Source organism: Ostrinia furnacalis, unplaced genomic scaffold (genome assembly GCF_004193835.3).
Source record: "Ostrinia furnacalis isolate ACB-3 unplaced genomic scaffold, ASM419383v2 OfSCF0912, whole genome shotgun sequence".
In the NCBI taxonomy this organism is placed as follows: Eukaryota; Metazoa; Arthropoda; class Insecta; order Lepidoptera; family Crambidae; genus Ostrinia; species Ostrinia furnacalis.
The window spans coordinates 383,171-401,036 of record NW_021131151.1 but is presented as its reverse complement, the minus strand read 5'-3'; the positions used below and the strand labels follow the sequence as shown (position 1 = coordinate 401,036).

General features: G+C 39.6%; 1 protein-coding gene across 1 annotated transcript in view; it reads left to right on the top strand.

Moving 5' to 3' along the window:
• Positions 1–17,866, top strand: part of LOC114350486 (protein Aster-B-like) — a 39,238-nt gene that overhangs the window by 18,823 nt on the left and 2,549 nt on the right. The window contains exons 9-13 of the mRNA XM_028301312.1: positions 798–905; positions 6,451–6,556; positions 14,724–14,820; positions 15,878–16,037; positions 17,139–17,246. Of these exons, the coding sequence (XP_028157113.1) occupies positions 798–905; positions 6,451–6,556; positions 14,724–14,820; positions 15,878–16,037; positions 17,139–17,246 (579 nt within the window). The remainder of the gene's footprint in view (positions 1–797; positions 906–6,450; positions 6,557–14,723; positions 14,821–15,877; positions 16,038–17,138; positions 17,247–17,866) is intronic.

The window sequence follows — 17,866 nt, the reverse complement described above, 5'->3', positions numbered from 1 at the left end:
GTCTTTGTTACAATTGGGTTGTGTTGTCAATTTTTTGGTCACTATAGGTGTCACGAACTATACTTACGAGCAAAAGTGTGGAATGATGGAATCACCCCGTTGTTTTGTTCTGTGCGATATTAACTGCCATTTTTATTTATCTTCTACTAGCGGCCGCCCGCGACTTAGTACGCGTGGATTTCGTTTTACCCCCTTAGGGGTGGAGTTTCGTAAAATCCGTTCTTAGTGAGCACCTACGTTCTAAAAGGAACACCCATGCAAAATTTGAGGCTCCTAGCATTTGTAGTTCTTGAGATTTCGTGATGAGTGAGTCAGTCAATCAGTGACTTTTCGTTTTTTATTTATCTTCTATGTCATTTAGTTCTTACGATTGTTCGGAACAAATAGGGTGATTCCATACTTTGCTCTTGTGTATTTGACGGCTACCTAAATAAACTCCGACAAGCGTTACTTCGACCTTATGTTACTCCGATATTACAAGACTACAAGGATATTACGCCTTTGTCTGAGTAGTGTAGTGTCGAAGTTAAGTCATGTCGATATTCAGTAGTGTCAGAGTAACGTAATGTCTTCTTCGGGGAATCTTGGATGCGTGCCCAAACAACTGCACGCAGGAAGATTTAATGAAGGCTACTGACAACGCCATTCTTGTGGCAGAGTTTTGGGCCGACGCTGTGTAGGTTTGTTGTCGACACGACAAGAAGAAGAACGTAATGTCGAAGTAACGTATGTCGGAGTTTATTTAAGTAGCCGTATTTGACGCTGCGAGTGGGGTTATGACTGCGGCCTGTCGGCAGGTGCACAGCTGCTACGGCGAGGAGCTGGGCTTCAACTCGGACGACGAGGGCTACGGCCGCGACTTCCCCGAGGAGCCGCCGGCGCTGCCGCCCGACAACATCTCCGAGGTACGTGTCCAATAATACGCCATGTAAAAAACACTGCTCAATGCGAACTGAGGCCTGTGAGTTTACATCAAACGTGCTCACTAGTAAGCGCGTTAAAAAAATGTATGAAAATTTTAGTTTTTAAAATTTCCGCTAGGGGCGCTGTACAATCTGTTACAATCTGTGACAATTTAATGTCATTTTTACGCGCTCACTAGTGACGACGTTTGATGTAAACTCACACTCAGCCCTATGTAATATAGGGACAAAAGACGAAGATTAAACAAGTTGGAGGAAGTGAAGAAGTGTGGCACGGTAGAGTGCAATATGCCGAAAGAACCACATCTTAAACCAAGAAAAAACACTTGTCTATACAGGGTGTTTGGTAAATGGATATATGAGCCGACACTAGCCCATGTTAACATGGTTATATAAATGGTATGGTGAAGTCAGAAAATTGATATCTTCATTTTAATTATTTTATTTTTTATACAAATCGGATTTATATTTTTTTTTGTATGAAAATTTAAAAAAATAAAATGATGATATCAAAAGACAATGCCGGAAATTGGCGTCTTTTTTTTTTCGCGCGGCCATCGACCAAACTTTGTTTTTTGATTACAAAATAGTATAATAAACCAAACTTACTACGGCATGTATACCTCTAAACTCAGTCTGAACTGAGTTACGAGCATTAGAAGTTTAATGATTTTCATACTAGATTTGCTTTTTGCGCGCAAAGTTTTGTAAGAAATTGCAACAAAATAGTGAGATTGTATGTATAAACAAACAGTACCATCCATTAAAGGCTCCAGACATCAGTATGGAGCAGAATCAGCGCAACAAAAAAATAGTGCAATATTTTGTTGCAATTTCTTACAAAACTTGCGCGCAAAAAGCAAATCTAGTATGAAAATCATCAAACTTCTAATGCTCGTAACTCAGTTCAGACTGCGTTTAGAGGTATACATGCCATAGTAAGTTTGGTTTATTACACTATTTTGTAATCAAAAAACAAAGTTTGGTCGATGGCCGCGCGAAAAAAAAAAGACGCCACTTTCCATACAAAATCTGGATTTGCCATTTCTGACTTCACCATACCATTTATATGCCCATGTTAACATGGTCTAGTTTCGGCTCATATACCCATTTACCTAACACCCTGTATACTAATTTAACTGAATAGCTTTTCCTATCAATTTTAGTCTCGTATAATGTTGTATTTCGGCACCAGAATACATTTTCAATTTCGAATTAAACACGGCTTTTACATGCTGTATACGGGCCTAGTCTTAGTATATGGCCCATATAATATGGGTCTATTTTAGGGACCTATTCTACAAGTCTTTAGAACTTGGATACATTGTACATTTTTATATCGAGACGAGACGAAATATTTAGTCCATCTCGATCAAAATTTGGCACATATGAACGTCCAAATACAAAAGTAGGGGCTCTTAACATGTCTCATCTTTTGGGCCCTACTACCAACGCCTTGAGACAAATTTAATATGTCAAATACTCAAAGGTGTATGTTCAAAAACCGCAGTTCTCAAAATATTTTGCTGTAGACTCCAAGTCGAAGAAGGGTTAACTAATGTCTGTTTTGATTATTGATATCAGTAAATAGGTGAACTTTACGTAGAAACTTAATATGTAACAAGCAGTAGTATTATTGTTATCAATACTATACCCTATCTTATCGTTCAATGATTGCGACTGAATCATCGTTTATAATCTAGCTAAAATTTTGAAAGAGCAATGAAAGAAATATCAAACACGCTTGGAATGTAGAGAAACTTTTATAAATTAATCATAGCAATGATCCTTAATTTTGACAAGTATGTAATTTTTTCCATTTGAAGCCATTTGAAGGGTAATTGATTTAATTACACAGCAGCTATTTCTCACGACTGATGTGTGACAAATCAAAATTACATTTCTATCTAATTAAACACAAATAAAAAAATAGCAGCCAATTTCCGCATATAATGTATTACTTGTTACATTAATCTTCGCTATGGGTATTAACAATATCATATCAACACCTGTTTATCGATAGTGATTAGTGATGTCCTCAAAATACCGATAAAGCATCGATGAAATGGATAAACAGAATCGACTCGAGAACACGCGTCCACCGTTTATACTCCAGTTGTAAAGCGAATAGGGACAGCTAAAATGGGTTATTATTTCTGTCTTATAAAAACAGTAACGCAAATATCAAAAGTATTATTTTAATTGACTAGTTGACTAGCGTTTAGATCGATTAAAACTAAAATTAAGACGGCCGATGGGGCAGCAAGGTTCTGGAGTGGAGACCACGTATCGGAAAACGAATCGTGGGATGTCCATCCAGAAATAGGACCGACAACCTCATAAATGTAGCACGGAAGCGCTGGATGCCGGCCGCTACCAACCGGTGGACCTCCTGTGTCTGAAATTATAGAGATGATGATAAAAATAATCCTTTACATCGAAGGAAACATTAGGCCATTGCATTTATTCTATTTAGCCATGTCAGACACCTATTGTAAAACCAGGTTGTCGTCAGTCGTTGTGATATCTCAGTCGTTACAAGATAGAAAAAGAAAACTAAAAACGAGGGAGTGATCACAAGCCTAAGTGTGTGTTCAAACACTATAATTTTGTAAAATACCTGTAACGACCCCGAGACTACGGATGCCTATGGGCGACGGTAATCACTTACCATCAGGTGATCCGTGTGCTCCTTTGCCTCCTGTCCCATAAAAATAAATTTTAAAAAATTGACTTTGAAGTCACACAGTTAAGGAATTCCTTAAATGTGCAGGTGTTAAATACAAATGTATCATGCCACAGCACTAGAAGCGATCGTATCTGGCCACGCTGATAACTCGTCGATAGCGGCAGTAGACAGTGTGCCAGCAACATGGTGAGACTCCCTCGCGCGCTCTCCACCAGGAGAAAAGTGAGTGTTGGTCTGGCAACCCAGCTATGCTATTATTGAGTGTTGCCAGATATGTGGCAACAAATAAGCGAAAGTGTCATGTTATTGTCATGCTCGTGTGAAATGTGCTGTGTCATCAAACACATGTGGAAGTGCATTTGGATTAAATTGTCATCATCATTTGAGCCACATGACGTTCACTGCTGTTCATAAGCCTCCCCCAAAGCCTTTTAGATATATTGGTTTCTAAATCGGTTCAATTTAGATCTAGATCTAGAATATAGACCAACAGCGGTGACTGTTCGTTGCAAAGCTTCTTCCTAGCCAAAAAGGTATAGGAGAAATAGTTATGACCCCTGTTAAGTTTCTTCAAGAGTGACAGTGGAACCTTTGAAGTCTTTTAGGTTTGTGATAGAGTAAAGATTTCAGTGTTTGAATCATCAAATACAACAAACCTAATTCAGTACCGCGCTATTTTACTACACGGCGTACTACGCTTCAGTTGAATCGAAGTTGAAAATTCAGCTGGATGCAATCAAACATCCTGAATTTTTATTGATATAAAAAATATTGTCTTTCTCAAACTTGCATGATGTTTATTAATCAATGAGATCCTTGCATACCTATATCATTGTATTGTAGATGTCTGTTGCCAGAAGCGTTATCTTTGCATTTAGATAATTTTTAGTGAATAAAGATAAAGTACACTTGACGAGGCCACATAATCCGAAATACTTGCAACTACACGGATATTGATTCGATTTAGTAATTTGACATTTGTCAATTTCCTCGACTCCTATGGGTCAAATAACTTCTGCTCGCAGCTTCGCCTACATGGTTTTCTGTTTGTCTCAGAAAAACATAATTGTGATTTTCATATTCAATATAAATTCACTTTCCCTATATTAACTCTATCGACTTTTTTGGCGACCAAAAGAGCCATATTACCTTTATTCAGCGGTTTATTTAAATATGTAACAGACTCGCATTTAGCACTTTGTACGTGCTTTAAAAATGAAGCTTATGAACAAAGCTCTTAATTGTTTAACTCGACCAATTCCGTGATAGATCACGAATCTAAAAATGCCGAATAAACATTTCAAGTTAAACGGAAGTTTAAAATTACGTTCGTCTATTTACAGTACTAAATCACAACATAATAACACGAAGTTATCGCTGTTATCTTTTAGTTAATTGTTATCAAGAAGTCAGTATTTAGCGGGTCCTGCGCGTCAACAGTTTCGCTAATGTGTCTTTTTATCACGAGGTTATTTAACTGTTCCGAGGACTGTGCCTAATATAATGTCCCATTGTTATAAATGTTGAAGTACTTGAGACCTCTGGGAAAGGATATGGTAATTTTATATTGGTTCCTCGTTATAGTTTCATCTTAAGATTATTTATTCAAACTTTAATGCAAATAAAATTTGAACATAAAGCGAACATTCGATAATTAAGTTAACTTTGTTTATTTTATGCTTGGCAAAGTAATTAATGTGTGGAAATGTATTATTTAACTAATGTGAAAATTAGTGAATAATTAATACCAGTTACATTAAATCAAATACAGATAATTGTAATTTACAACCGCGTATTCTGGTGATTGTGATATCAACTCAGCGGCAGAAAAGAGATTTCAAGGTGAAGTTTACATTGTGAGATTTTTTTCTTTCCAAGACATAGGTTACGCTTAGTACACCTTCGTCAGCTGCCGTAATAGCTACTAATTAGATTCGTTAGTGCGAAATTCAGGTCTAAAAGAATAAAGATAAAAAATCATATTAAGATTTAGTACACGTCTTTTAAAGTGTAACAATGTAACCAGCACCATTGTCCACAGATAGGTTCAGTAGTAGTAGTATATTACCTGTTTAAACTTGGATCACATTGTCAATATGGCCCAACGATACACAGGCTTCGACGGTTTGAGTATTGGACTTTCGATTCGAAAGGTTTTCAGTTCCATTCCGTCAAGCACCGGACCTAACACAAGCATAATATGTCGTAGCTCGGAATATAAATAATTTGTTTACCACATGCACTTCGAGCCCTTTGACTCGGGCACAATACCGACAACTTTAGGAAGTCGCGCGAAACGAGGCTAGGTTATTTAAAACTGAGGTTCGGTTTCCAAGAAGAGCGTGTTGGACTGTCAAATTTTTCAATAGAATTTTGACAGCCGTGGTGAGGTGGCGCGGCGCGGTTCGGAGAAGAGAAGTCGAATTATTGAAATCTGATTGGTTATTCAAAACACTTTTCCGCTCCGGCTTGGTGGAAACCGGGAATAAGTGCGTGTCAATACATCTACTTCGCTAAATGCGCGGGTAGTATGGCTGAGGTCATAGAGATATAGAGAGATGCCAACTAATGCGCTGAGTTCGAAACTCAGTGTCGCATTAGAAATTCACACACAAATAATTCAAAATATGTGCTCATTATCCACTGCAATATCAGTACTCACTACGCAAGCAATGTAAACTGGTATACATTATGACGTGGCTGCTGTCATCGTTGCTTTCACGAGCAATGTGTTCTGTTTTTGGGCATATTGTTGCGACACCGGCTCCGCCCCCTTGTCACATCTCGCTTTAGTTTCTGTGATCTGTGGCTGAGGTATTAAAGAAGCACTTTGCGCAGGACCTGGTGGACTCGTCAATGGACGCCAGCAGCGCGGCGGACGCGCGTGACTCGCCACGACAACGCGGCGGCCGCCACCCGCACCGGGACTCCTCACCACCACTAGGTATGCACCACCACATCATCTTTGCGCAGGATCCGGTTCCACCAAAGTAGAGCGCAGTCGAGCCGTCAAAAGACAATGCCGGAAATTGGCGTCTTTTTTTTTCGCGCGGCCATCGACCAAATCATTTACACATACAATGTCACTATTTTGTTGCAATTTCTTACAAAACTTGCGCGCAAAAAGAATCTAGTATGTAAATCATCAAACTTCTAACGCTCGTAACTCAGTTCAGACTGAGTTTAGAGGTATACATGTCATAGTAAGTTTGGTTTATTACACTATTTTGTAATCAAAAAACAAAGTTTGGTCGATGGCCGCGCGAAAAAAAAGACGCCACCTTCCATACAAAATCTGGCATTGCCATTTGTCTATAGAATTTGAGGGCTGTGCGGAGCGGAGACTAGATGTAGAAATAATGAAATTTGATTGGTTACTAAACACACTTCTTTGCTCCGCAAAATCCCAGAAAACTTGAAACAATTACATAATGTTATGTTTAAAAAGAAACTTAAACATTTTCTAATTGACAAGGCCTATTATACTGTACAAGACTTCTTGAGTGACAAAATTTGACTAATTTTAATTTTACTTTTTAATAATCAATTATCAGATGTACCTATTGTTATTATGAATTTTAATGTATTATTGACATTCTTACTTGACATATCATTTACATGCCAATATCTTGGTAAAACATGTTGTACCTATCACCTGTTAAAACTGTAAGACCAAATCATGTTGCTTTGTAATATGTTTTCACACATGTTTATGTAAATAAATATCCGCTCTGCTATGGTAAAAACTGAGCTTAAAACTATGCGCGAAATTGATGGAATCAGTGTAAACACGCAGTTCAGTTCGTTACGCCGTACGTCGCCCATACTTACGTGAGTGTGTTCGCGCTTGTTCGCTCAATTTCGCGCATAGTGTAACTGCGCCATTACAGACGTTAGAAACGGTAGTTTCGGCAAAGCATAAGACCACAACGGCCACTAGCATTCTTCTAGAAGCTTTAAAAGCCCCCTTCTTTTTACAGACTGTACGAACTCGGTGGACTTCTTTGGGGGAAACTGAATCGTCATGTATTAATTTAATATGTAATAATGGTGGATTATTAACCATGCATGACTGTAGGCAACTGAAAAAGCAGTGCAATATAACTTTTCAAGTTCTCTCAAGAAGTCCGTGTCAGGTTTCGGTAAAGTGTCATACTGAAACTCAAGGAAAAGGGGAATGTCATTCATCAATCCTCACTCTTATCATTACCTGACTCCTGCAAAGGAGATTAAATCCTCCAGCAGCGTCAATAATGCATTTCAATTAATCGCACAAATTAGGACTTCTAAAACTTATTAGCGCACAATAATATAATCTTATGCGTTTGTTTATGCCGCCATTATTATTAAACGACTGTAAAGTTCTATTTTTGTACAGATAACGGCACAGCTACCGAACACTGTGGCATTTTATTGCAATAGGTGTTATTTTGCAACAGAAATGTGTAGCCCGATCAGCCCGATGGGCTGTTGGCTGGGCAAACAAAGTTGTTTCTAAGATTGAACACGAAGGAATTACCGCGCCGAATAAAAGTAAAGGGGGATTTCTATAACAGTACCCCAGATGTTGTGGTGTTCGAATGAAATGAAAAAACACATAAAAAGGCTGCCTATTTTTACTTTGTTGAGGCACTTTCTTTTGACTGTAAAGGTACGTTCCCACCATAGTGTGCAAATGTGAAGTTACGACAGCGATCATGCGAAGCGAAAAGAAAAGCGAAAATTTATCATATTGGCATTTATCGACCCTTACCCTCTATAATGATAGAATTATTAACTTCGGTATCAAAATTTTGGATTAATAAGTAAAGCATTAAAAGTACTTTTATGCCTTGTAGTCAGTAAATAATCGTAATGCAATTAGTGGTGATGGTGTTTAAGACCTAGTTCGAAATTAAAGCTCAGTAAATAATTATAAAAAAAATAAAACCGACTCCAAAAAACATACACTAAAAAGTAGAAAAATAATCACTAATTACTTATTTATTAGGACGAATTAATATTTATGTATACCATGATTGATACTTTTGGAGTCGGTGCATTAAAAGAATTATCCTCCAACTCCTAAGCATTAAGGAGTTTTACTTTCTATCATCAGCTCATGAATTTGAGGTGATGATTTCCATGAGCAAATGCTTGAATAACTTAAGAAAATGTTTGAAAAACGATATACGTGCCTATAAAATTTGAGGGTTGCAGTCGATTTCCCTAGGATCCCATCATCAGATCCTGACTTGGTGACAATGGGACCACCTCAGAAGTATACCCTATCGAACAAAAAAAGAATTTTGAAAATCGGTCCACAATTGACGGAGTAATCGGTGAACATACATAGAAAAAAAAAAAACATACATACAGTCGAACATATAACCTCCTCCTTTTTTGAAGTCGGTTAAAAATTATCTGTATCAAATTTCTAATTTCAATACCTAGTGAATTTCATTTTTGCGTACGGAAGTTTCGTCTTTTCAGTTCAAAAAAATGTTTTACGCACAATACTGTGGTGAATACGTACCTTAAGCGTTAAACGGTGCGGGCCCTTAGTTTTAAAATATCGTAAAAATATCCACGATGTGCAATATAAGCTGGCATGACCGTCCGACTTGAACCAGTATACGCTTGACCATTGTTCAGCGCGACCGCGTTGATATATTCGCTGTCAATATCGGCACTGTGCAAATTATAAACAAACGAACCTTGTGAAGGAAACAAATAGTATAACTTGTGCTGGTTCCGAAGATAACTTAAAATAGCTCTGTTATTTTCATTGAAGTTTGCTTTATTTCTACAGGGTGACTGGAACTGAACCCGCCATAGCTAATACGCGTATACAGGAGGTCATTTGCTAACTATTGAACCTTACTTTCTATAGTTTAGGAGATATGTCAATTTTTAAACTTTTTTCAGATTTTTCCGACATTTTACCTAAAAACTGCTTAAATTTTTTTCTCGCATGATTTTAACCGTTTTTTTTATTTGATACTAATTTAAAGTTAGTAGTTAAATAAAATAAATTTCAGATCCAGATAATGATTGAATAACTAGCCACGAGCCGCCAAAGTTCAACAAAAGTACAAACCACGATAAAAAATTAAAGTTCGAATTCGATTTAAAAAAAGCTAATGGTGATAATGGATTGCCAATGATCTTCGGAAAAATCTAAAAAAAGTATAAAAATTGACATATCTCCTAAACTATAAAACTTTAGTCATAGAAAGTAGGGTTCAATAATTAGCAAATGACCTCTATACGCGTATTAGCTATGGCGGGTTCAGTTCCTGTCACCCTGTATATGTACTATAGAGGGACAGTAATTAAATTTTTGTGAATTCTTATCTGGAAGACATTAGATTAATCTATTCCAAATAACTTGCAGTTAGAGTAAATTGTAACTTGTAACAAGTTTCTAATGCAAATAACTTTTATTACCCAAAATGTTGTGTTCAGTAAACTGTGCCCGATTTTAATTTCGGCCCAAAAGCAGACAGACCTTAAAATAAGCTGCTGATAATGTGGTTAAGGTTCGCTTTGGACATGACGAGCGCTTTAGTCCACCGCGCCGCCACTTACTACATGATGTCTGACCTGCATGAGGCAGAGGAAGAGGGCTTCGTGAGTGTTACCAGGCGACCTTCCTTGTGGACGGAAGATGTCGTCGAAGGCTACGAGATAGCCACCCCTGCTATTGAACGTACGTTAAGTTCTCTTTGTATAATAGGTTTATTATTATGATGTCGACATGTGGTTTCGGCAGAGCAGAATAGTCACTCCCAATCTTCTCGTAACTCAAAAGAGGCAACTAAACATCCAGGTCTTCCTAACCCAACAGCTGGAATGGAAAGTATCGGCCAAATCCTCAATTTGCTCTGATAAATTAGAGGGTCGCGCTCCTGCAATGTAGACCAAATGACCTGTGGTGAAAACGTGGTAGGTAGCGTTTGATATTTTGATTTATCGACAGCTGAATTAATTTTGATTCATGATGAGGTAGTTTTCTTCAATGTTTTTTATGCAGAACCAGGCAAGTATTTGACCGCAATCACACCTCATGTTAGGTGAGATGCATTTTAGGATGGTAGGTACATAATACGTATTCACCCTCGCCTTGAAGAGGCCCGGGCCCCGGATTGTAATTTTTGGAAATACAGCAGCAAGCGGCGAATTCTGGTCCCTAGCTGTTCGTATTATTAAAGAATCTTGTATAATCTTCTTTTTGTCGTGTCGACAACAATTTAAATCTCACAGTGTCAGCGCAAAACTGCTACAAGAGAGTCGTTATCAGTAGCATTCATTGAAACTTCCTGCGTGCAGTTTTTTGGGCACGCGGGACACGACATCATGTGTTTAATCGACTGGGGAACACGTCTTGTGTAGATCGTTTCATCCACGAAGACGACCCCCACAAAGGACATTGTCAGAAACCGCCTAAAAAACCGCCAAAAAACATTAACCCATCATAATTATTTTCTATTTTTTTTAATACATTAAGCACCCTTTCGTTCTAATGGACACTTAAGCATTGAAAAATTACTTAAATAAGTCTTTTAACGTTTATTCCATAATACTATTACAACTTCCGGACGTTTTGGTGCGTGGCATGGTCTAAAACCTATAAAGTCCATAATTTTTGCCGATAAAATCTGTACGAGGCATTACCGTACTTTATTGCTGGGAGTCCATGTATANCTGCGACCGGTACCGATCTATTGTGATCGGCGCTATTAGGAATTGCAGTACGTTTTGGGGGGCGATATGTTTTCCATCTTGTGGGCTTAGGATGTGTTTGCCCAGGTGTAAGCTCCGCTTGCGCATCAAAGGTCCGCAGTCCGTGAGAATGTGTAGTGGCGTTTCATCTGCCTCTTGGCACATCCTGCACGTTCTTGATTCGGACAGTCCCATAGTGGACAAGTGCTTGTTTAAGCTGCAGTGTCCAGTGAGGGCTCGAACTAAGATGCGCATTTTGATCCTACTCAGTCCTCTGCTTAGAGCATTTTGGGTCATAGGCTTTTATAGAGCTTTGTAATGAGTTAATCCTGGCGTGTCTCACCATGCCTTAAAGGATTTGTTTAAATAGATGTTCTCCAGGGTCAATCGAGCGAGACTTTTGGGAATGCCACAAAAGGGTTCTGGACCATATTGTGTTCCCTCCGCTCCCGCTCTGGCCAGTTCGTCGGCATTTTCATTGCCCACGATTCCCACGTGGCCTGGGCCTGGAACCCATCTCAGCGTTACTCTGTTACGTTCTCCTAGGGTATTCAGTCGACTCATGCAGTTTTCTACCAACTTTGAGGTGATTAAGTTGCAGTTTAAGGCCATCAGCGCGGCCTGACTCTCTGTGTTAATGTAAATTATGTGGTTGGCATAATTTTTTCGCAGTAATAACAGTTAATCAAGTACATTATTCCAGTTGCTGCTTGGTCTAGTAAATAATTGATCGCGAGAGGCGCCGGTCCCTCTTGCTGTCAAGAAAAAAATACCCGCCTTCATCTGGCAGACAACCCACAGTATTGGACTATACTTTAAGCGAATCACTCACACAGAGATTGGCAAATATGTCTCAGAATGCAAATGGGAACCACAACCTCTGGAAGGCAATAAACTCATTGACACGGATAATCCAAAAAATCCTTAATTCAATCAAAAAAATAAGATCAAGCATTGGACTTGATCCGAGACTTGCAGCGACCGATTTCGGTCATGGTGACTTAGCTATCTTAGCGGCGCTGGTGCGCCTGAAGATGGCTTACATAGCCCATCTTCGCGGCAAACTCCTCGCACATTGAGAGTACCCGCCGCCAACATAATTATAGTGAATGGCGGCAGATGGACGGGATTTACATCATCGCGTTTTGCGTCGAGTTCAGTTGTGCGCTGCTCCTTAAATTCGCGGACTCGCCTCTACACAACACAATCTCCCGCCATTCTAGGTGCTGTGCTGCCAAACCTTCCCATTGTGATTTGAGAGAGCCTATTTTGCATCTTTTCGTATGCTGCTTCTGGACATTTTTGTACTTTTGTAATCTGAGGAGTTGACCGTCATGTTTCCGCTTACCCTCCTCAAGTTCAAAGTAGAAGATTGATTCCTACTACGCTAATTGAGGGCAAAAGACGCAGGAGGACAAAGTGACTGACATAGCCCACAGAATAGCTAAAATCAAGTGGCAGTGGGCGGGGCACATAGTTATGTGCTACGAGTTTGTAGAGCTGATGGCCGCTCGGGCAGTAAAGTTCTTGAGTGGCGACTACGAGCCGGAAGACGTAGCGTGGGCAGGCCTCCACTAGATGGACCGACGATTTGGGGAAGGTCGCAGAAAGTGCCTGGATGCGAGCGGCGCAGGACGTCTTTCGGCTGAAACGAAAGAACTAACGCTAAGAGAGATGGCTTAGCTAAAGAAATAGCCAAAATGGACCCTCGTTAAGCACTTGCGTTTGATCTGATCACCATGAAGTCCATGGTCCTGACAATGACCACACTGAGTGAGAACCTCGCAAGTCTCTTAACTTTGGAAATGATCCATAAGGCTGGCAAGTCGCCTAACGAATTCTCTTATCGCTCAATTAATTGTTAAAATTATGGAAAAGGATCATTCTTGCTCGTTTATTCCCTTGCCTAAGTATGACCCATGTAATATAGTAAACCCGAACATAAACTTTGGCAGAAACCATACCAATCATAATCAGTACAATGTTTGGTAAAGAAAGAATCCTGTACGTCTGCTTTCGCTGCGGCTTCAGCTGGGTTTATCATATAGCACTATTCTATGAAATTAAAAAGTACCTTCTAGCACACTTCTACTACCTCCCGATGGATTCTTATCTCAGTGACAGACAGTTTTAAATCAAACTCGGTGACAAAATATTATCTTTTTAGCTGCAGAGCGGGAGTACTCCAGGACTCTGTACTTTGTCCGTTACTCTATAACATCTACTAGTAAAGTAGCCCAGACACCAGAAAGCTGCGGCCTTCCTAAAATGTAACTGTGATCTTAAAGTGACTAGACTGTTGCAAACTCAGCTGCTTGGCTGACCAAGTGGCGCATGTAATCAAGCCCCGAAGTCTCACCATATTATAATTTAAGATGTGAAACTTATCCTCCGGCCAATCTAGACCTCGACACATTGCTGCAGTCAACCTGCATTAAAATCCTGGACCGTATGATGACATGGAAAGACCATAAATATAAATAAAACAGAACTGAATATAATATTCCACCGAAAGTCAGCTAATCCAACATTAACTATGTGCCTCAAAAGAGATCAAAAATACATGTAAAGGGTACTTTTATCGGCACACTGGTACGCTCGCCTTTAGGAAATACACGAGAACCTGATGTCAGCCAAACCCGCTATCCAAATATCAAAGTATCTATGATCAAGAGAGCTAATTTACTAGGGTTTACCACTGCTCTAGTGGCTCANAATATGTAGGTATTTTATAAAAGTGGAACCCCGAGTGATCTCCAAAACCCATTCTATTATTATATACGATTCGGCTTCGATATCTATAATACAATAGGAGTTTATTTCATGTGTCAGATGACAAGGGTGGAAACAACCTACGATTCATGTTGTTTATTTACGTGCAATATGTGGGCATATTATAAAAGTGGAATGCCGAGTTGTATTTCTAAAACTTGTTCTATTATTTTATACTATTTGGCTGCGACTCGGCGTGACGACAATACAAAACATTTTTCGCGAATCGGTGTTCATACATTCACTTAATACATTAGACGCCATGTTGTCATAAACGACATATTATAAAATCGCTGTGATTTAATATTCTTAATCATTAATTTTATGGCAAGTGTCCATCAGGAATCATTGTTCTTACACACAGAATCGTATTATTTCGCTTTCGGGTAGTAATATGTCAAAATTGTTGGTTCTTAGGCGAACAATGTATGGAGAACGAACATTGTCCTTTTTGGTCGAGGGAAGCGCGGGGTGCGGGGAGTTTGATCCGAGCAATCCGAGCGTCATTATTGTAGTGTGCGTGTGCACTCATAGATAATTTAGCGTGTACCGATAACACTCAAACATTAGCGGAAGAATGGTGGGGCGCATCTTCGTGGATGAAACAATTTATAATGTTATGTCGTTTGTTGCAGTGACGAACGGCGACGGGTATAAAGAGGACGAGGGCGGCGACACACTGCCGACAGACATGTCAGACACCAGTGACAGCGAGCCGGAGAAGCCTCACAAGTAAGTCAACTTTTTGTTAAGTTATTTTTTTAAGTTCACATGTATCAATTCATGCTGTTTGTTTCCTTGAAAAATAAAAAAAAAATAACCTTGCCTGATTTATTCCCGTTCTGTCTCCTAGGCTTTGATGTCAATTTATTTTTCCTGTATTATCCCCATCTATCACCGTGTGCCTGGGTCTGAAGCCGCTAAATAAAAAAACTCCTAAAACTCATTTATTTTTCAAATAGGCTTTTAAAAAGCACTTTTACTTTAAAATTTAAAATTAAACAAGTTGGGCACGTTGGAATAAAGGCAACTGCGTATTGATCTTAATATTATGTCAAATCACCTAAACTCCTAAACTTGACATTTTTAACAATTTTTCTCAATGGTTTGTCCTAACGACACGCCATAGTCTGGCATGATGTTGTATGTCCTGTTTCGCGTTATAATGACAAAGTTAATTTTTTTGGCTTGCTTAGATCACTCAATTGATTTACCTAGATGAAATTTTGACAGACTCAATTTCATGCGGGTGAAGCCGTGCGCAAAATATAGTTTTTTAATATCGGTTAAGTCATAAAAGTATTTATTTTCTGCAAATAGGCTTTTAAGAAGAGTTTTTACATGTCCCAGTTTCACTTTAACCCTACAACTACTTCAGGTCAATAAGCTGCAGCACTGGACTATTTCTGAGAAGAAGCAGCGCAAGAAACTCACTTCGTAGGCCTGAGATGCCCGCCACGATAAACAAAATATAGGGGCATTTTATAGATTTTTTACGATATGCCCTTACATTTATTGTCTAAAATCATCGATATACATTTCATCGGTGTACATTTGTTGTCTAAAATCATCGATAAGATGGCGCCCATCATAGCCCAACCATATCAATTCTTTTTCTTTTCGTGTCGACAACAAACCTACACAGTGTCAGCCCAAAACTCCGCCACAAGAGTCGCGTTGTCAGCGGCATTAGTCAAATCCTGAGTGCAGTTGCTCGGGCACTCATTGCACGAAATCAGATGCTTCATCGACTATCAACCATATCAATAACCAGTGCAAACGATTCCAGCGGCGGCTCCGTAGAGAAGTGCTCGGCGTCGCACGAGGGCCGCGCGTTGCTACGGGCGCAGTTCCCGTTCAACGTAGACCAGCTGTTCACCATGATCTTCACCAACTCCAAGTTCAACCTCGAGCTGCTGGCCGCCAGAGGAACCACTGATTACGTGCAGGTACGTGGCAGAGTCGTCCGTGTTAGGTGTGCAACTGCGCAACGGAAGAACAAAACAAAGGTAGACCGGACTATAACAAACAGACTAGACCTTATACACGTAACAAAACTTCAACGACAACAAATCGCTGAGTTGCGATCCTATCGAGTTATCGTTCTATCGAAATGACCCCTGTGAATATTCATTTAGAACTGTTTTTCAATGGGACGACTTCTGAACGTAAGCGAGATCTTGACTGTCAAAATACGTGAATACGTTAATTGAAGATCACTGGTAAATGACGGTTGAAGCTTTGATTAATGTAAAAAAATATTGGCTGCCTCCATCATTTTGTCATGAAGAGCCTATGTAATTGTTACACTTCGGTGTAATGGCTCACATACATTGGTTGAACAAAATTAGTAATGAAATGGTTGTCCAAATGCGGCGGGATGTTCCCTATGCTTTACAAAAGTCACCCACATTACAAATGCGGGGCCAGAAGGCCTAAGATGCGCGCCGCGATAAGCGGTTATCACGCAATTTTATCGATTTTCCCCATACATTTTGACGTCGATAAAAGTTATCACGGCGCGCATCTTAGGCTATAGAACGTCTAATGAAATTAACCATTTAACATATGTTTTTGGCAGACACCGTGGTACAATTAAGTTTGCCATCGAAGTTTCTATAATCTAAAAGCTCGTGCTCGTAACATTGCTCTTGGCAGGCATCGTGGCACGCCCATCACTAAATTCTGAACCCATAACTTTCACATTATAATCGTAGGATCTCGAATCTATTTCTATCTATTATCGCGATCGAATGTCGAGTCTTTCGTCATCGTAGTGCGCATTCGCTAAAATAATATTTTGTATATCTGAAAGTGTTGTGAATGCTTATACTAAAACGTTTGTTTTTATTTGTATAGAGAACAATAGTGTCTAGACAAACCTAAAGAGGATTTAGGACGCTATTTGGATCAAATATGTAATTGCTCAATAATGAATAATAAATAAATAAATAAATAAATTTGCTTCCGGCGTTGGTATAGTCTAACTAAAGCAACATTGTGGTAACAAAGTTGTCATAGTCTGAAGCAGTGTAACATTGTCTTATCAGGCGCCGTGGCAGCCGGCGGCGGGGTTGAAGTGCCGGCAGCTGAGCTACACGCTGAGCCTCACGTCCGGCCCCATCGGGCCCAAGGAGGTGCAGGTCACAGAGACACAGGTCAGATAACAAACATTACTGAGGTATCACGGTGCGCGTGGACGCACAGGGTCATACACGAACCAATCACAGAGCTCTATTCAACGCTGTGCGTTCGATTTGCTGCTACACTTAAGCAAGTATCGTTTGTGAATACGGGCACAGAATAATAATAAGTACTACGTACAGAAGTTTTTCTTCGCGAAGGTATTCAAAAAAATGTATGCTCAATGTCATCAACAATATGGTGTAATTTAGCTTGTCTTAAGAGTCGAGCTCCGTTTCGTTGACATATGTCAACGATAGGTATAGATGACCCACGCTGAACTGTCCCGCCAAACTCAATGACAGGGGGGCGCTACCATCGTTCAACTATATGGTTTCCAACATGGCAAAAATCGGAACTAGCGATCCGGTATTGACGGTGGCGCCCTACTGTCAATGTCATGCATAGGACATTTCAGTATTTTGGAACTATACTGTGCCGATGCCATAGGGTTGACTTCGGGAAATTAATGTGTGATGCGAAATGCCAAACTAATACATGTCATCATTATTAAGCGTGAATTGTTGTCGATTAAACATCGCAGGAGAGTACGCCGCGCGTGTTTTGTTTTCGATGCAAACTCGCGGAGATGAAC